General features: G+C 43.7%; 1 protein-coding gene across 2 annotated transcripts in view; it reads right to left on the bottom strand.

Moving 5' to 3' along the window:
* The window catches only part of PIGL (phosphatidylinositol glycan anchor biosynthesis class L), a 61,884-nt gene that overhangs the window by 6,869 nt on the left and 35,406 nt on the right, over window positions 1–19,609 (bottom strand). For both annotated transcript variants that reach the window (XM_074845409.1, XM_074845411.1), the window contains exons 3-5: window positions 15,313–15,403; window positions 8,624–8,691; window positions 486–517 (exon numbers count right to left, since the gene is read on the bottom strand). In XM_074845409.1, coding sequence (XP_074701510.1) covers window positions 486–517; window positions 8,624–8,691; window positions 15,313–15,403 — 191 coding nt within the window. The remainder of the gene's footprint in view (window positions 1–485; window positions 518–8,623; window positions 8,692–15,312; window positions 15,404–19,609) is intronic.

Genomic DNA, 19,609 nt, shown 5'->3' with positions numbered 1-19,609 from the left:
AGACACTCCAATGATTTGTGCCAGTGCAGATTTCAGATACCTTTCCCATACTGACCACATTTTGATGGAAGCTTAGTTTGGTACATGCAACTGTTTTTGGCTCAGTTGGCAATGGTTTCTGAGGCCCGTCACAGGGGGGAAAAAAAAAAAAAAGGCTTATAAAAAAGGTCTTATAAGTAAGATGTGACCAAAAACTCTGGGACTGAGCTGAGAGACCTGGAAATAGCACTCATTCATGCAAGACAGCAAGAAGCATAGGCCAGACACTGAATCACACCACCAAGACAGCACAACCCCAAAGGACAGTAGAGAAGCCTGAGCTGGTAAAAAAACTGCAGGGAGATAAAAGGGCAAAGAAGAGTTCAGCTGCAGGTTTCATTTGCATTGCAAATAGAGGCAAGTTAGGCAGATGAAACCCTGGACAGAACATTCATGTAAATGATTGTCTAATGCCCGCAGGGTCATGGGTGCCTAATGTGACATACCTTCAGGTAACTTCCGCTCTGAATGCAGGTACCTGTAAATGAAGAGAAACATGGAGGTAAACACTCAATGAAGTTATTCAAATCCTGATTTCATGAGTATGAACTCTGTATGCTAAATCAACCCTTTTCTCTTAACACACACACACGCGCACACACACACACACACACACACATTTACAATGGCTAATCTTAGAAGAAAGTTCAGGAGCCAACACTGGATGCACATGTCAGGCAGTGGAAAGCCTCATTCCCCACACAATTCTGCCATTACTTGCCTCATCCTGGCTGCTGGGACACAGCACAAATAAGCTCCATAAATCCAACTCAGTCTCAAACTTCTCATGTTGCACTGAGGGAAACTGCAAGAGGCTACCAAAGGCTATTCACCTCTGAGAGCACTGGCTCATTAAAGCCTTGTGTCTGCTGACCAGGGACATTGCCTCAGCCACAGCTCCTGTTCGGGGACCAGCCTCTTTCTTTCTAACCCATGCTGGCACCGAGACATCTGAGAAGCTGCTCTGACTTTTTGCTCACTAAGACTTTGATCCCTTCATGATGACTTTGTTCTGGGAAGTCTCTGTAGCAAAAATGCATCCCTTGGAAACAGAATTAGGGGACGAGCGCAGATGTGAACAGCGATGGTACTTCCATCCAGAACTGTAAGCAAATCCTGATATGGTGAAGGCATCAGAGGGTATTAGCTTCAACTCCTTTTTAATTCTCTTGTTTCTCCTGCTCTAGCCTGTGGTTCATGGCGTCAGAGCACTTATGCTCACATCACCATTTGCATCGCCTCCAGATTTGGCCCATCGCAGGGATGGAGGAAGCAGGTCTCCAGCAGATGGCACTCAGAGCTGTCCCACACCCCGGCTTGCTCTTCCATAAGGAAAAAAAAAATCCAAACAATGGAACATTTGCCAAAAGGAGAAAGGAAATTAAAAAAAAAAAAAAAGTTATTTAACCCTGTGTAATATTTAAAGAGATTGTTATCATCTTATAGTGGTGTATTTAACGAAGGACAATGTGACAGTTCATGTGTAAATCAACCAGGATAAAACATACATTATATGTAAACTGTTATGTTTCTCCAGTCACTTTCAAACTAGGATTATCTCTGGCTATTGGTTAAGTTCAAGGAAAAGGATTAGCTACACAGGCATAGACAAAATAGGAAGCACCGAGTAATGAATACACAAAGCAATTCAAAGCAAAAGTCAAGCCAGAAATGCAGGTCATGGCAGAACTCAAACAGCACTCAGAAGACATATGCCTTAAATAGATTCTCCTGCCAATGGTCTCCTCTCCTCCAGAGCCACAGATCTGCCAGCAATACCATTTTCTACTAAACAATGGGCTTGTAATACTGACCTGCCCACCTTCTACCCCACTACTCAAGTCCTATTGTTCTGACAAAGATTGTTAAATGTTGCCTTGTAAACATTACCAGCAATTTTTCGGTGGCGGTGGGGGTGGCAGGAAGGTTTACATATCTCCGTTAGTGTCTGCTCTGCTCTTCTGCCAGAGGTTTCTTCCCCCACGACTAGAATCTGGCCACCCAAAGAAGTGATTCAGCACTTGGTAAAGCTAGCAGGGTGGGAACTTTTTAAAACAAGATTTGAGAGATAAAGCAGTGAGTGGTTGTGAGATTTGGCTAACTATCCAAAGTCCTAGTGTCTGTTCTAGGTGTGCTGTTCTGCCATAGAGGGACCTTCGCCCTAACTGACAGCAAATTAAAGGATGTGAAGAGCTGCTCCAAGAGTGAACTAATAATAACCATTCCTGGCCACGAGAAATAGAAAGGGGAGATCCAGTTCACATGGAAACATTTCAGCAGGAGCAGAGAGCATCTTCAGCAGGGAAAGAAAGTTTGATTCAGCGGCAAATTATGGAGTTTGTGCTTGTATAAAGGTTCAAGGAGACACAAACTGTATTTTGGTTACTGAAAGGTGCTCAAGGCTGCTGCCAGGCAGACCTGACACTGATCTGGAAGAACAGGCATGAAGAAACTGATTCTCTCCTTATCCTTTTTGTCCTGAGCCAAATGCTTCAGTACTCAGCAAGGCTCAGCACAGAGCTATGGGAATGGGCTCCACCCAGCTGTAATGCTGCAGAGGAATTGCAGCCTCGCTCGTTTGTATTTCTCAGGCAAGAGATGGCAATGAACTGTGGTTGCAGAGAGAGAAAGAAGCACAAAACTCTACCTCCTGCACACGTTCATAAAACCAACCAATCCTCTTCCAAATCAATCTTCTTGTTCCCATCTCCACCCTGCTGGATCTGTCTCTGTGGGACACTTCCAAGTAGGGGAGAGGTTGCAGCTCTCTGTTGTTGCCATTTTGGGAATGTTGTTTTATAGATTAGACTTGCTGTGGTTTGGGTGAAATGAAAGAGTTTGGCATAAAATCTCAAAAAGTCAAACACAAACAGGCTCTTTTTCAGGAGCTTTTTCCACGTGTTTTTTTTTCCAGAGAGACTTTTTAAAAATTTTTTTTAAACATAAAGTGATGTAAAGTGGCTTGTTCCCACCCACCCACTGAGTGCCAGAGGCCAGCTGATTACAGCACACCTCTCACTGAACCCTCTTTATTATGCCTGTGGTAGGTTCAGATCCACATGTGAAGGACAGCGAGACCCTCTGCAATGAAGAACTTCAAAAAGCTGTGCAACGTCTGATAGACACCCCACCATTTCTGCACTGCAAGGACTCAGCACTGGCTCCTCAAGGACCAGCTGCTTTGAAAGCTATTGCTGTCTGTAGCTACCAGCTACATCTGCTCAGCAGAAAAACTGAAATGGTCCAACAACCCTCATCCTGCAAACTGCAGGACTGAGCTAGCTCCCAAATTCCCTGTCTTTATTCAGTCATCCTCAAGGAAAGATGTCAGCAAAGTGAGTGGGCTAGCTCCTAAGAGGCACTGACCACTGATGCCTGCATGATAGCAAGAAGGAACAAGTCAAGATGGAGCTGAAACCTTGGTCCTGGGGAACACAGAACTCCTCTGGGGTAGAAGCAGGACTGATACCCTGGTGGGTGGATTACTGTTTTGGTGATGTTCTATTTGACGAGAAATTGTTCACTGAAATCAATTACCTCACTTTCCAAATAGTCTCCCATGCCAAAGGCAAAACCCTTCACTGAACTGACTGTGCTGGCTGCTGGGGAGCACTGGGGAAATACAATTTTGAAGAGCATGGCAAAGAATGGATGTCTTAAAGATGCGTTGGGGCTCCATTCAGGATCCTAACCTCCAATCCGCCCAATTAATCTGATGAAACAGATGTGAAGGAGGAAGAACAGCCAGTCTCCTAGGAATCACAGAGACATTAGAAGGATATACTTGCCAGATGTTGAATGTTTGCTATCTGGAATGCCTCCTCCCTCCCTAACCAGACTTTCTGGCTCCATTTCCATGCACCCTGAACTACACCATGTAGCAGCATGCAAGTTTGTAAAACACTATTCAGGCACTCTGTACTCACATGTATTGCAGTGGCAAAAGATGGTTCTGCCAGTCAGAAAAAAAGGTGTGGATTCAGAGATCTGCCAGTTGACAGAGCTGCTCTGTGGCTCTGTGCTTTGGTCCCTGCACTGTCTGGGAGAAGAATGTGCAGTGTCACTGCTCCACTCACGCTGCTAGCAGCCTAGTGATGTTGGGAAGGACATTCCTTGCGGCTGTTTCTTTGGAAGAAAAACTTCTTTGGGGGGGAAATCCCTGCAATGCTGGTGCCCTGTGCTCAACTTTATCTTAACAGCTCTCAACAGTATCATGGAAGGGCACTGGGATGAATGAACTTAGTCAAATTAAGGAAGGAGGGAGCAGGGGTGAAGGAATGAGATAAAATCTAGGGCAACATACCCAGCTATGGGATATATGCCAGGCATGGGGCAGAGTCCTCTGAGGGGAAGGGACAGAGTCTCAAAGGGTAAACGGAGGAGCACAACTCTGTCTTGACCTTATGGGGGCGGTCTGGGTGCAATCACAGCCACCACTCATAAGCTTCCCCTGGGACATTTAAGATTTATAAATAAAACACCAGAAGTGAGCTGGACTGTGAATGGACAGGCTGAAACTAAAATACTGGAACCTGTTACTTCTTCAACACTGTTCTTTATTTTGCAGGGAACCTAGAACTCCAACAGGGGGCTAAACAATCCCAAACGAACACATCAGTGACACAGGAAATCCTTTTCCAAGATAGGGCAAATAATAACCAGTTTTGAAAAAAGGATTTTCTGGGAAAAGGCAAGGGAAATACAACACAGCACCCTGCTTTAAAAACATAAATGAGACGCCACTCATTTGAAATGCAGGGACTACAGCTGCTGAGAGATCAGAGTCCCATTCTAGCCCCACACTGTAAGAAGACATCAAATAAAAATGGTAGACAGGATACCATTCACTATCATCAAGCTAATCACCCAAAAACCAGCTTCCTCCCTGCTCAACACATCCTTAAAGACCTGGCCTTGGAAATTCAATACAAGCAGAACTGTGCTTTGTTGGAATGTAATGCAGTTGGTGGCTTTTGAGAACTGTGCCCACTGAGTCTGTGGGATTTGGCTGGACAATGCACTGTTCATTGTTTCAATATACTTATTTGAAACTGGCATTTAATCAATCCTCCTCTTTCAGGGAGCCTCAGTGCAACCCTTCTGCACAATGCTGTGTCCCATGGCATTCATAAACGGGGCATTCAATAGTCAGGCTGTGACATGTAAGTGCAACAAGGCATCGGTAGCACTCAAGCTGCATCATAATCAACTCAAAAGTGATAAAGCACTAAGCTCCCAAATATTACCTCTGCACAGTCTCATTTACAACCTACCACTGAGTTGGCGAATGTTAAGAAAGATCCTGCGGGACTGAGAGGTGTTTTTCCAAATGGAATTGACGAGAATAGGCTCAGCTAATGATTCTTTGATGTAGCTTTTTATATGGCATCATTGATATAAGTTTTATGGATGCAGTTGCTATAACAACATAATGCACAGTGGTTAAATATAGCAGTTCCTATTTTCCACTCAGTTTGCTCTGCCCTAAGCAGACAAGGACTATTCTCTTCTGTTCTAGCTGAGATGAAATGGATTTGATAGCTCACTGAAGAAAAGAAGTGGTACAGTCCTTCCTCCCCTTCACAAAGACCATACCTCTCCATCCTATGCAAGCAAGCAAACACCAAAACCAACAGCCCCCCATTTGCTAGGCTAGTGGGCAAGAGGGCTTCTTTAAAATCGAAATGCACCATGACTCATGCAAAACTAAACCACCTCGATATTACATGTGATCTCAGTGCAAACACTGTCATTTCAAAGTGCAGGAAAGAGAGGTTCTCAAATATTCCAGTCACGTAGTATTTACCATGGTTATTACCATAGTGCCTAGTGACTGGCCAAATGCCGAGAGGGGAATAAAGTGACCTTGATGTCACTCAAGACCTGCCCTTCCTTGTGGACACATGTAAAGGGTCCAGCCTCTCTTGGCCTCAGGGAAATTTTGGGGAATAAGAAAGGATGATGTTGCCAAATCAAGGTGATGGGGAAAGAAATAGAGTTACAGAGGATTGCTTCCCATTCTCCCTTCTTTGCTACAGTGGGATTTTCTTGGGTTTGGGTTGGTTGGGGTTTTTTTTTCTGTCTGGAAGCCAGAACTAAAATACTCCCAGGGGAGACTGAAATCAAATAGCAATTTGTTTTCCTCTCCCATCCTGTTTTTTCTTATTTTTCCCTTGCAGAAGAACAAATCCACCCTCAAACCTTGGCATTTCACAGTTCCTCCCAGATCTGAAGCCTAGACACATAGCAGCAGCTGGACTCCCTGCAAGCTGTCAGGAGGAAGGTTGCTGCAAGGGGAAGGGCACATTTCTTCTGAATAGTTCCTACTCCATTGTGGAACATAACCTCTCTTCCAGACACTAGAAAGAATATTTACGCCCTTAGCAGATAATACTGAACATCTACTTGAAGCTGTCCAGTCATTTGCACCTTCTGAAGCAGGGAGTTGTGGGATGGGTCACACAGCCTGCTCTACCCCTGCTCTTGCAGAAAGTAATCTCTTAGGTAGTGGCCATGAGTCTATCTCCCAAAGACTGGAAGCACCCAGAAGAGCTGAGGATCACTGCACCAGCCCTCTGCTTCACCCCTTCCACTTACAGCCACAGTGGAGGCAGAACCCTGCAGACCTTGTTTAAAGATGGTTAATAAATACATTGCACATGATACCTGGAGGGGAGAGTTCATTTGCCTTTTTCTTGCCACATAGCACAGGGGCCCCAGGGGCAGCAACCGCTGCTTTGCAAAGCCCTGCTGGCGGAGAGGTACATGAGAAGCCTCAGCATATGCTCCCAGCGCTGCCTGTACTAGCCAGTATGTGAGAACTCATCAGGGCACTGAAAATCAGGAGTGATACAGTCACGCTCTACTTCCTCCACAACACAAACTGAAAAATAATGAGGGCAAGCAAGCCACTAAAAATAAACTTAACCTTTCAGTGGCCACAGCATCACTCCTGCCACATGCAGATCACTGGGCCACCATGCTTATTTCTGCTGATTCAGGACTGGAAGAGAGACAAGACAAAAACCAGCCCTTAGTTAATGAGAGCTGTTTATACTCTGGTGTCCCTATCAGCACGTATCTCATCAGCCCAGGACAATGTTCTGCTGTAGGCTAAGGACTAAGGCAAAAGTCTGAGTTCAAGGGGCTTGCAGGTAATGAATACTTCCTAGTAACATATTCTGACAGCAGAAGAGAGTTAACACCCCCACTGCACACACAGGAAACCTAAAGCATGAAGGTGGGAAAGTGGTTTCTGCACAGCCGCAAAGTGAGACAACAGTAGAGCTGGGATCAAAATTGAGAGTTTTCCTTAACTTCCTCATACATAATTCAGCTGCTAGCTTGTTTTCACTGTATCTCTTCAGGGTGCAGGGGGACACCTAACAATCTGCCCTCCATTCCTATCTGCAGGCCGTACAGCAACTGACTGAGCAGAAGTCCAGGCAGCTGGAAGCTCTCTAGTCCCTCTGTGCCAATGGTGTGAGCATCGGTCATCAACCTCTGTTCCTCACTCACTCCTCAAATAACACTGTGCCAGAAAGCATCTCCCTGCTTAGCCCAAACAAACACACTGTTTGCTTTAACTCCACCCCCTTTCCTTCTGTTAGGCTATTTCAGAAGTTGCTGGGAAAAGCCATGATCCCCTCTAAGACTGAATTCCAGCTATCAGATAGCATCAAAGACTTTCAGCATCTTCCCAGAGGAGCTCAGTAGGTCCCAGCATGGGTTCTGTGGCACTGCAGCTTTCTCTAGGCAAGTGAGAAAGGCAAATCACTATGATGTTGTTAGCAAGGAGAGCCAGACAGTCATTTGAATTGCACAGACAATTCAGGAAACAAACGGGTGCTAAAAATACAAGATATACTTGCAAAGAATTCTTCTCATGCCTGGGAAACACGGAGGCAGCTCTGGAGGAGATCTCTCTAGGACACAGTGAGGTCTGAACGTGCAGGTTAAAACAAAATACAGTGGCTGTCTCGCCAGCAAAATACGGGTGATTTTAATACGAGGAATTTTTGTCTAGCAACCTTCCCACATCACAGCACAGAGACAGAGGTTCTCAGAATGTAAAGAATAAAGTGGTGAAGGAATGAATTGACTTAGAAAGAATGGTAAACAGGGACAGCTCCAGTGAAAGAGCAACGTCCTTGGGTCGGAGAGGTAAATTCACATACCTGGACAGGATGGCAACATCCTCTGGAACAGTGGTGCAAAACTTTCCAAAATCCAACTACCACCGGCTCAGGCATCAGCTATTCACAGACTCTCCTCAAACCAGAAGTACAAAGTGACCTGTGGCATATTTTAGTGGGATCAAGGACAGGAAGAGCAAAGAGGGCCCAGTGAAAGGGAGACTGGCAAAGTGCCAGCAGAGAGAATAATAAAGGATGCTGTAGGTCATTTACAGAGCTGTGAGAGTTTCTCCAAACAGTATGGTGTCCCACAGCCTGTCCCTCAGTTATATCAGTGAAGGTAATACTGCTTTTGGCTGTAGCTATTAGTTTTCTGCTTACACACAAACACCACGTTCACTCTGTAACACTATAGTGAGGCATTCCATAAACTGTGCAGAACACTGTACCTTAAAGCAGTGTAAAGAGAAATGTGGTTAGCATGACCACTCACTCCTCCCGCATCAAAGGTTACCACCTGCAATAAAACCACAGAACAATAATCATTTTGAAGAAGGAGACTCTGCAGTTACCAACTTTGACATGTAACACCACTGTCCCAGCCCATTGTATTTAAAGAGTTGGTTTTGTGTTGCACAACGAGGCCTTGTGTGTGAACTCATCCTACAGAAATACAACTAAACAAACAAGACACTCTGGAACTAGATGACTACAGAGTCTAACAGCTTGAACAACAGAAAGATGACAAATATCATGTTGCCACTGGCAGGATGCACTTGTTACTTATTACCAGGCCAAAAGGTTACTGTCAGAGTAATCTCTTGCAAACTTGTTCCTGACCCAAGAGGTCCAGCTCTATGAATCACTCTCTCCTGGATTTGAAAACATCCTAGAATGCTTGCAGATTACAGGGTGAAACTATGGTTTGCTGTACTGTGAATCAGGACATATTGCTTTAACAACAGCAACACAATCATGTACTACTGTCCTGGTTGTAACACAGCTTCATCACAGGATAACAGTGATAAAATAATCTGATATAAGAATAAGCTTTTTTAAAGAATGAGCTGACTGCACTTTTTGTACAACCAGGTCAGGCTTTTCGCTGAATGAGAAGATCATATTGTTTATTGCTTCTCTGCAGGGAGAAATGGGAACTTCATAACGCAGAAGTAATGTGTGAACACAGCACTAAGAAGTCACCTTCGAGAGCACAGAATACCCTTGGCATCCTGCCCTCATACCTACCAATAATGTGTCAGTGGTGAAGCATCCACCCTAAGGGCTCACTCTGCACAGTATTGTGAAGTGGGTACTTAAAGGCTCCCCCTTCTAACCTAGAAGACAAACTGGCAGCACAAAGTGTAGAGCAGACAGGGTATGTTTGCCGGTAGGCTCTCCAAATAGAGAAAGTAGCAGTCCTTGGACAGTCTGAAGTTAGGTTTTTGCTCTGGGAGAGGCCAGGCAGCAGAGCTCTTCACAGCTCCCTTCTCTATGACCAGGAAGAAATCATAACCTCCCCACATTTCAATCAATGCTTCCTTGCCAGCCTGTTCTCTCTTCAGGGAAGGAAATGCTACTGCCTTGCTTACTCACCGCAGCTCCCTTCTTAAAATCTATTTTATATGCAGGGCCTGAAGCACTGGGTTAAAGAACAAGGGAAGATCAAAAGCAGCCCTGCCCGTCCTGCAACTTGCTGCTCCACCCTCCAACAGGAGAGGCCCTCTCAAACAGGGGATATTGTGTAAAGAGGGAGAGGAAACAGAAAGACAGTGATAAGAAATACTTCAAAACCCACAAACTCCAGACAAGCCTGCTTATAAACCCATCCACCCAGTATAAGTCCACAGTTAGACCTTCCACTTTGACCAGTGGCTGTAATAATGCTGCCACCAAGCAGCGGGTTTATTCATTGCTAGCAGGAAGTGGTGGGACCCAATTTGGTTTTGTTGAGGTACAAAGAAGCATTTTCTGTCAACCCCTATTTTATAAGGAGAAAAATGATGTCTTTGGCTTTGGCTGCTTTTGCTGTACATCAGCATTACCTGAGAGGCTCTCTGCAGCGACTGCATGGTCTGGCATGGTGTTAAGCCCTCCCTAAGAATACCAGCTTTTTGAGTAGTTCATCTGGGAAAGACATTATTAAATACTGTACAGCTCAGGGAATGAGCATAGCACCCTGTATTTTACAGATAAGGAAAAACATGCTCTGAATTCACTCCGACCTAGAGTGGCACCTTCTTAAGGTGACAACTACCCCACTCACTGCAGGCAGAATAAATTCCTCTGCAGGTGAATAATAGTGTGAGTCTGCTAAGGGCTGGACTTGCACTAAACCTTTTTACTAAATGGGAACAGAAAGAGGGTTTGTCTCTTCTACCTGGTCATTTATTTTCATGTAACCTGTACAAACACAACATTTTTAAGCCTAGTACTACCCTGCTGTCAACTGCGGTTGAAATTAGCCAATGGGCTCTAAAGTCTTTTGAAACATGTATGTGCACACACATACAAATACAACTGCATTATCCTTGTTTCCTTAGGAAACCAAGCTAAAAAACCCAGGCAAGCCAAAACACACATTTTTCCTTCTATGGAGGGTACAAGAGAACCAACCAGAAGACCGAGATAAAAGACTATCATGAGCAGACTAAATAAGCTAATCTTTGTTTTGACAAAACTGACTCAGGCCAACTGTGGGAGCACAAGGCTGCATTAGGAAATACTTTTGACATGGAAATTATCTGTTCAGAGACACGTTTGGAGGTTTTTCTTCTCCACATGTGTTTTGTAATAGGAGTTGCTGTTCTCAGTGCTGCTGGGCTTAAGTAACATCTGAACTAGCTAAAGAGATTGCATGGAGTTAATTTTCAATTTATCTAATTTACTGTTAGGACATTTGCCCCTGAATTGCCTGTCTCTTCAAATATACAAATTTGTAAGTACAACTCCCAAGGGATCTGCCCACTGACCTGGCCATGGTGGCACTCCCTTTATCGGCAAAGAGACCACCTTTGAAATATTGGCTTTTCACCTCTAGAGATCCCTCCCAGCACACAGGCTGGCTCTGACACAGTGGTGTCCCACCTACCCAGTATGTAGCTTCTAGGTCTGTTGTCTAAACAGGACACTGATTCCACTGCATCACTGTGGTGCTCGTGACTTAAAGCAGGCAGAAATCACATGTACATATATTCCTCTGGCTTCGGGAATTCAATTCATTGATAACAAATCTGAATTTCTTTCTCACATGCTAAAGATATTTTCACAGAGGAGCATTTGCTTCTTCCACATGGTGCAGCTAGCTGGTGTGCTTGCTCTTAACACATAACCCGAACCAGGCTGATGATGAAATCAAGCAAACAATCAGGGCAGGATGAGAAAACCTGAACATCTTGAAACTGTCTGGGTTAAAAACAGGCTTAGCCAGTTCTGGGAGTAAAAGGCTGGGATAGGAAATATACTTGATGTGGAAATTATTGCTCAATGAAATCTTTAGGGCAAGAGGGAGTTCCCTCCCCACACCTGTTCTGAAATGGGAGCTGCTGCCCTTGGTGTTGCTGGGTTTTCTTCTGGGTGACCTTGGTATTCAGGAAATGGAGCTTTCACTAGTGGAAGCCAGAGCAACAGCCAAGACAAACAGGTCCAGAAATCCCTTCCGGAGGGGGGAGAGCACAGAGGAAATTACTCAATTACTAGCAGAAAACTCCTGAGAAGTCTGGAGTCCATGCTCCCTCTACACACCATATGCACTGGAGGAAAAAAGCACTCAAAGCTGTGGGTGTCCCTCACTCGTTCTGGTGTCATCCAGTGTTTCAAACAGAGCACACATCTGCTCAAGTAGACTGGTGGGGATAGAAAGGTCTCTTTCCTTTTTAAGAAGGGCCATCCCATAAAATGCCATAGCAAGCAATTCCACTCCTAATGGTCTTCCTCTAAGCACCATTTCATAGGCCTGACTTATACTTGCAGAGGTCAGTGACATTCAGACTCCCTTTGAGTCTCTTGTGTGTTTGGAAATGTCTCTTCATGCTACTAAATCAGAGAAGCTAAAGATTAAAAAGAATGGACAACTGGGTGAAAATGGAAAAATCTGATCATGATCAACATCCCAGTGTTCTGAGCTGTGTGTAAGTCATGCATCAGCTCTTAAATGAAAGGTCCTGGGGGCCTCTCACACATGTACCCTAGAGCACACCTGATGAGACTGTAACGTAAGGGAAGAAGGGAAGAAAAGGGAGCCAAAGTCTGTCCCAGCTCTGTTGCCTCCTCTAGCAACCTCCACATGCTGCACTCCATATCTGGTGTTCTGCAAAAGCATTTAAAATCCTCTATAAACATCACACACTCACCTGCTCCTGAATTTTAGGAGCCTCTCAAATATAAGCTCCAATTCGAATGCCGTTTGTAGAAGGATCTGGCTTTCTAGGATGATCTGGAGCTGACACAAGACAATGGGACTCTTCCACAAACAGTTGTATGGATGTTGTTTCCATCAGTCCATAGTGGAAAGCAGCTTGTAAGAATGTGGCATTGCTGAATTCTGGTCTTGGCACTGCATCTGCCCCAAACACAGTCTGAATGTCACCTCCTAATCCAAGCTCTGCTATCACCAAACCTGAGATCCTGAAGAACAGGATTTCATAATCTAGAACCGGACTGGGGTTCACACATTACTATGTAACTTCTCTTTTCACACACCAAATACTTTCTAACCTGGATCAAGACTAGCTTTGGCTGCCTCTCCCAGCTACACTGGCTTTTGCTTATAAATCCAGCAGGCAGGAAATAATTTCCAAAGTCTATAAATTAGTTTTGGCTTTGAGTACACCAACTGTTAATTTCTTTGTCTGCACTATTTAATGTAAAGCTTGGATGAAATATGTCCCTGTAAAGATTGAGTTACTCATGGACTTCCAAGGCAATTGAGGAAATTAATAACTATGCAATGGAACAAAACTACGCATAAACACGGTGTTACTCCTTGCCTTGCAATCTTTCCTTTCAGATGTGTTGGAATTGCAGCCTGCTTCTCCACTGTCAGATGACACATATGTTCTGTAAATAACAGATACCATTGTCTATGCTATGACTGTGTGAAGAACTGGGCAAAGTTTTCCCACTGGGTTAGCAAAAAGAATACATGTCTTCCAATCATGTTAACTCCATTAACTTAGCTTGTTGTGTTTGAAACTCTGTTAGCTTATGTTTTGACAAGGCTCTTTTACCATGTTAAGCCAATTCTATCAATTTCAACTTTACTGAAAAATAGACTCAGTTTACCTTTCAAGGCAAGGCCATTGTCTTAGGACAGCAAAGGTGATCCAAGAGTGGCTAACAGATAGCAAGCTCTAAAAGTTTCTCAAGTTTTAAAATGCAGAATGTTCAATGAAGGTAATTAGGTGCTTCCTTGCTGCTGTTGGCAAACTAGGTCTGCTCCTAAATGAATGGTATTATAGCAAACATCTGAGACCTGTGCGATTACTTAGGGTGCTTCAAACGATGTAAGTTTACAGAGCAGTTCATTACCACCATCCCTGAGAAGCTGCTTCAGTTGCCTTTGGTACTGCTGATGTCTTCTGCTCCAGTAATCTGTCCTCAGCGTGGAGGGGAACGCAGTGGGCTCTGCCGCAGTGTTTCTTGTTACGGCAGCTACACCCAACACCCGCAGCACAGCAGGGAGAGTACTAGTAACTGCAGCATGTTTCTCGCTTTGAAAACTCCACACTTTATTTTTCAGCTCATGCTGTTAGTGGCAGACTCCTGCCTCCCCCAGCACAAACAGCTTGAGTTTAATTTTCTCTGAGGCAAAGATCTAACCCTTTCTATCCATCTAGAGGAGTTCTAGTGTTTTCAGCATTTCTACTGGGATTCTGGTGCACTTGTCCCAGTGCCAGTGAGAGTCACAAACAGGCAATACAAATCCTCTTGGGTTAGGAGCTTTCAGATTAGATTAACACCTATCTATGCATGGGGCCAAAAGGCACAAAAGGAGTCCAGGAAAACTGTATTTGTCTCTGTGCACAGCAATGAATTTCATGGAAAATTAGCTGCAGAATCAATACAAAATTGGATGCAGGATGCTGGTTTTTGTGCTATGGGGCTTTCAGGCTACAGGAGATGTGGTTTCTTGTCTTCTGAATTGCTGAAAGGCTTTAAGAGTTTTGTGATTTTGTCAGTGTGTGACAGTGACATGCCTGATCACAGCAAGGTTCAACAGAGAAGAACATAACACCACCTTTTCCATGCTTACACCCTTATTCCTGTTCTGTGGGGAAAAAACCACACAAACTACACCAGTGCTAGGAAATCTCCTGGGTTTAATATTCTTCAATCCCAACCTATAACCCTGCTAAACTAGCTCTCTAACACACGCCTGACAATGTACTTCAAATCTAAGCCTAAACGTAAACCTAAATCCCAGATTTAGGCTCTCTTCAACAATGAAACCTAGCAACAGGTGCAAACTGGTTGCTTTAAATTGTAGAAAACATTTGAGGAGTTACTAAAGGAAAATTCCTCCACTGTTCATTTCTCACTGGGAAGCAAACATGCATCCAAACTACACCATCATCCTTTTCCATATTTTTCAGTGGAGAAATTCTATTTGTTCTGAACTTTTAGCAGTTGTCTTCAGGATTTGAAAGAGGATCAGAATGACCATGTCTTTACTTGTCAAGACATAGGAGCTGTACAAATATAACAAAAAATCTTAAACTACAAAATACAAAATTGCTTTCAGGTATCATTTTAGACCTGAAATTCAGCTGGGCTGATTCAGAGGGTCTTCTACAATTAACGAACCCCAAGATCTACAACAGTGAGGCTTACTAGTTCCAACAGAGTTTGCAGTTTTTAACCAATTTGAAGCTTTTGCTTCAGTGAAGGTTGATGACACTACAACCCAAAAGAGGCTTCAGAAGATCTAGATAGAGAAATGGATAAACATTATAAAGCAAATATTTCAAAATGAGTAAGTATACTCTCTCCCTGTCCCAGGCTATTTCACAGAGGCTCCAGAAGCAAAATCCTAACTTTAAAGACTTTAAAGAAAGCTTTCAGAGGGAAAGAAAAAGCCTAGAACACTAGCTCAAAAGTAATGTGGAAACTGCCTGTGCTGTAGAAAGTTTCACATTACCAGGTTGATGTTATTGGCTTCTATATGCTTTAGCACAAAGGCGGCGAGGAGCTGTGTGTCCCATTCAACAGCAGGATTATCCGGAAGATCCCTGAAAAGGAGAAGTGCAATTAGTCACTTCACTGCTGAGATCTTTATAAAGACCACGCTAGAAAGGAGAGATCCTCTTATCAGAGAATGAAATCAAGATAAACTTATTTACCATATAAACCCACTGAACCTTAGTTAAGAGTCTTACAAGCTTGTATATTGGAGGGTTGAAAGGGAAACAGCAGTTCCAACACCCTCCTCACAGATTTGCCAAGGTCTCCCTTTCTTCTTACCATTAAGGTAGGCTTTCTGACTGCTTTACTTTAAGCAACATCTATTTTGTTCAGTGATTCTTGTTCTCTATTCACCTCAATCAAATTTCTTTCTCTCTTTATTTAAAACCCATTTTAAAACATTTTCCTGAAAGACTTTCCAATCATAATCTACTGTTGAATTACATATGAAAAGTAACAAGCAAACTCCTGTACTCATTTACACAGGAATAACCCATTAACCTCAACCAGAGGACAACAAAGCCATAATTACATCGCATGGATCTGACAGTAGTTCTTCATCTGTTTATTTTATATCGTACCCAGTTGGTATGCAAAGCATACTGTGACTGAATACTCTGCCTGGGTATTTTAGATTGCAGGCTTGTAGGTGCAGGGACCATGAGCCAAATGCAAAATAACACCAGACAGCCAAGAGAATGATTCCATATTTACACAGCTGAGAGCTGAATTTGACCCCCCAGTCATTATGTTTGAATGATGCCAAGAAAACATTGCTTGCAAAGTTAAAAAGGTTATTAGTAACAACAGGATAACACACAGCTGCTAAAGACCAATAATGACATGTTAAACTGGTCTTTTTCTCAGACCTTTTCCCTGCTCTGATAGTCTGATAATTGCTGTGAGTTGGTTTAGCAGAAAAGTGACTACACAGCCTTCTCACACAGAGCATGGGTTTGGATCTGAACTGATCCAGCTGTTTGCTGCAGAGAGCAGGGGCGCTACCGCCCAACACTTTTCGGGTCTCCCCGGACAGCAAGGCCGGTAACATCTGCAACAAAACAACAGGAAAGTGTCTCCTTGGCACATTCCGAGGTAAAGCTCAGCCTGCGTCTTCATGAGAGGTCTTTTGGCCACAAATTTTCCCACTGCTGGTAGTAGTAGTAGTAGTAGTAGAAGGAAGAGCCTAAAGTTCAAACTGACCATTAGCATTTTACCCGTTGTGTTACACACTCCTGTTCAGCACAGGCCAAAATAATGTGCTATTAGAAACCCCAGCAACAAGGGAAGACGTTTCTACATTAGTGTACACATTCTAGCTACGGTCCCTGTTGTGGTATTTGTTTGCAATTCCCTCTTGTATAGACAGCATCTTTGCCTGATGTATACAAGACATTTACATTTCATCATAGGAAAGATTCTTTCGTACATCTGGTGGCTGTCTCATCAACTTAACAAACCTGCATCTCATCTGCTCAAGACAAAAACTTTCACAACTCCTGTTTGAAGAGGAAGTGGCCCTGTTGACCATGAAGGTACAAGTCCCACCACATCACAGCAAGCTTTAAATGGAGCAGATTTTAAAAACGTGCTTCAACTGAAACCTCCCAAGCAACACACACACTGAGCAGAGTCTAAGTGCAAGTCTAACAGTGCTTCAGTTGTTCAAACGGTACCTTTGAGGTTATGTCAAGGCTTAATCTGATAATACTGAAGTAGTAAATTAGTCTAAAAGGGATTTTTCACTGGCCACTTACAATGCAAATATCATTCCCCTTTTTGGACAGGGGTTAAATGGAGCTGTGGAGGAAGTGAAGAGTCCCATTAAAACAGGAGGGGTGCTCTAAGTGAGAGGTCAGAAAAAAAAGTAGGGCTTGGAATTTATGATGTTCAGGAGGCTTTGGTGTCATAGCCACTGCACTCAGCTTTATTGGGCTGTCTCCAAAAAGGCTGCAGGGTAGTGGAGCAGGTTTTAACTAGTTTAGACAGATAAAGATCACCCTAGTTCAATGGAAATGAACAGCTGGAGGCAACGGTTTAGAATCCCTGGAAACAAAACAATCTGAAGGCATGAGCAAATTAACTCCATGAACACTGAACTGATTAGGCAGTAATATTCTGCAAAAAATTCTGCTTCTACCCACTTATGGCTGCTCATGGAGAGACCACTCACTCCCAGTAAGGAAAAGGAATTATTTTTCTTGCATAATATTTGTCAGGCACCAAAGAGAGAGAAGCTGATCTTGCCAAACAAGACACACATGTACATAAACACATTCATAACTCATTAATAGCCACGATGGCCCACTGAAGTATTCATAGCTCATTCTGCAAACACAAAAAGTGACACACAGGTTAAATGACATGCCCAAAGTCACCCAGAGAAGTCAGTAGCGGGCAATATGTTAATCCAGATAGCTTCAGGAAATTACCTTTTTTTTTTTTTCTTTTTGGTAAGAGTTTGTATAATACTTTTTAAAGTCAAAAATTGAGGTGTTACCATGATAGTAGAGACTCCACAGAAAGCATGAGATCAATAACTTTCTGCCTGTGCTCTGAATATCAATAGTTGGGTCCAGGTGATAATGAAAAAGTGACTACGAAAACCAAGTTCATATAGAGCCTATAGCAATGCACACAACATACATTCTCACAGGAGGTCTCTACCTGCCCTAGGAACTTTGTAGGGGCATACAAACTTTGAAAACTGCTGTAGTTCACAAAATCATCTATTCAGTAGAAAATATTTTTCCTAATATCATAAATCAGTCCTCAACAAACCTCGAAAGTCCACTGACTTCCTGCACTGTTGAAATAAGTTGCACTCACTGTGTTTTTACCTTCAGGGCTCAGAAACATTCAGCATTTAAATAGTTAACTCCACACTGCCTTTCTGGCTAAGGCTGATAATGCCTCTGAGCTCAAGGTCGAAGGGCTGAGATAAAGGACTATAAAGGAGTGAAAATTAGCACATTCCCTGGAGCAGACTGGAGCTTGTCCCTGGAGACGCCGTTGTCCTCTGCCCCAGAGAGCTCCTCGTTGCTGCTGTCAGTCACTGCAACAGATCAGGATATAAATCCTGCACAGGAGTCCTCCCAGGACATGCTGCTGGAGGGTGCTGGTGGGAAGGCTTGAGGGGTTTGGTCACTTGGCCTCATTTCCGCCAAAGTATTACGGTCTGGGAGTGATGTTTATGATTATGTTTATCATTCCACATGATACTGAATGCAGGTGGCTGCTTGGATGCAGCCCTTGTTGACCAGAGAAAAACAGGGAGGTAGAAGCAAAAAAAATATTTTTAGTGGAATAAGGCTCCAGAAGTGTTGTTTTCTCAGCTATTTTCAGTGAAAGCCATGCTGTGCACTGTACAGGGAATTTACAGCTGTGCCAAGGGATCTATAGACTGAAGAGAGAGAAATGGAGAATTACGGTGCTGCAGTTGCTGCAGTATGGAGTAATGTCTGTATCGGCTCACTGATTTCAGCAGGACCAGTCATGGGAAACACTGCATTCTGAACACAAAACCTGTATCTTTCTACTTATCCATCTGCTGTTGGTAGTGAGGACCAGACAGGACCTCTGGTTTTCTCCTTCTCACCTCTGCTTTGCTCCTTGCCAAGCCGAGCAGACAGACACTGGCACCTGCTGCTCCTCTTCCCAAAGTTTGCTTAGGAAGAATTATGGTGGATGTACTGGATATCCTGGCCCAGGCCCCAGAGAGCTACAAGGGCACCACAGCAAATCACATCAGCATATTAAACCAAAACTCAACCTTGTGTAGATCTTGCCCAGCAGTCCTACAGCTGGCTGAATGAAAGAAATGTTAAAAATCACTGCTTGATGCCAGCCCCTCTCCAGGCCTCCTCCTCTTGCCTGCTGTGGGCTGTGGGGCATAGCTCCTCTTTTGCCTCAGCCTTGGCCATTAAAGCACTGTGCATGTTGCCAGTAATGCTATCCCTGCCAGTAGCCTGGACAATTTTGTAGGGTCATCTTTCTAGGAACGTTTGGGCTCAAGATGGCTAGACTCCTGTCATTTGGAAGGTCTCTTTTGGCCAAGACAGAGATTTAAAAACCTTCACAGATACATATTGCCAAGTTACACCCTTCTTACACGATACACTGCTCAATCCCTGTCCAATTTTCCACTGCTCATCTTCCACAGATCTTTAGCAACAGCCAGTGCATTTATACGTACAATCTTCTTTCAAAGCCTTCCACGGAATTTATTCTGCTCATGAACTAAGCTCTCATGA

This window comes from Strix aluco, chromosome 19, assembly GCF_031877795.1.
Source record: "Strix aluco isolate bStrAlu1 chromosome 19, bStrAlu1.hap1, whole genome shotgun sequence".
Taxonomy (NCBI): Eukaryota; Metazoa; Chordata; class Aves; order Strigiformes; family Strigidae; genus Strix; species Strix aluco.
Note: the sequence above shows the minus strand (reverse complement) of the source record. Positions and strands in the feature narration are given on the sequence as shown.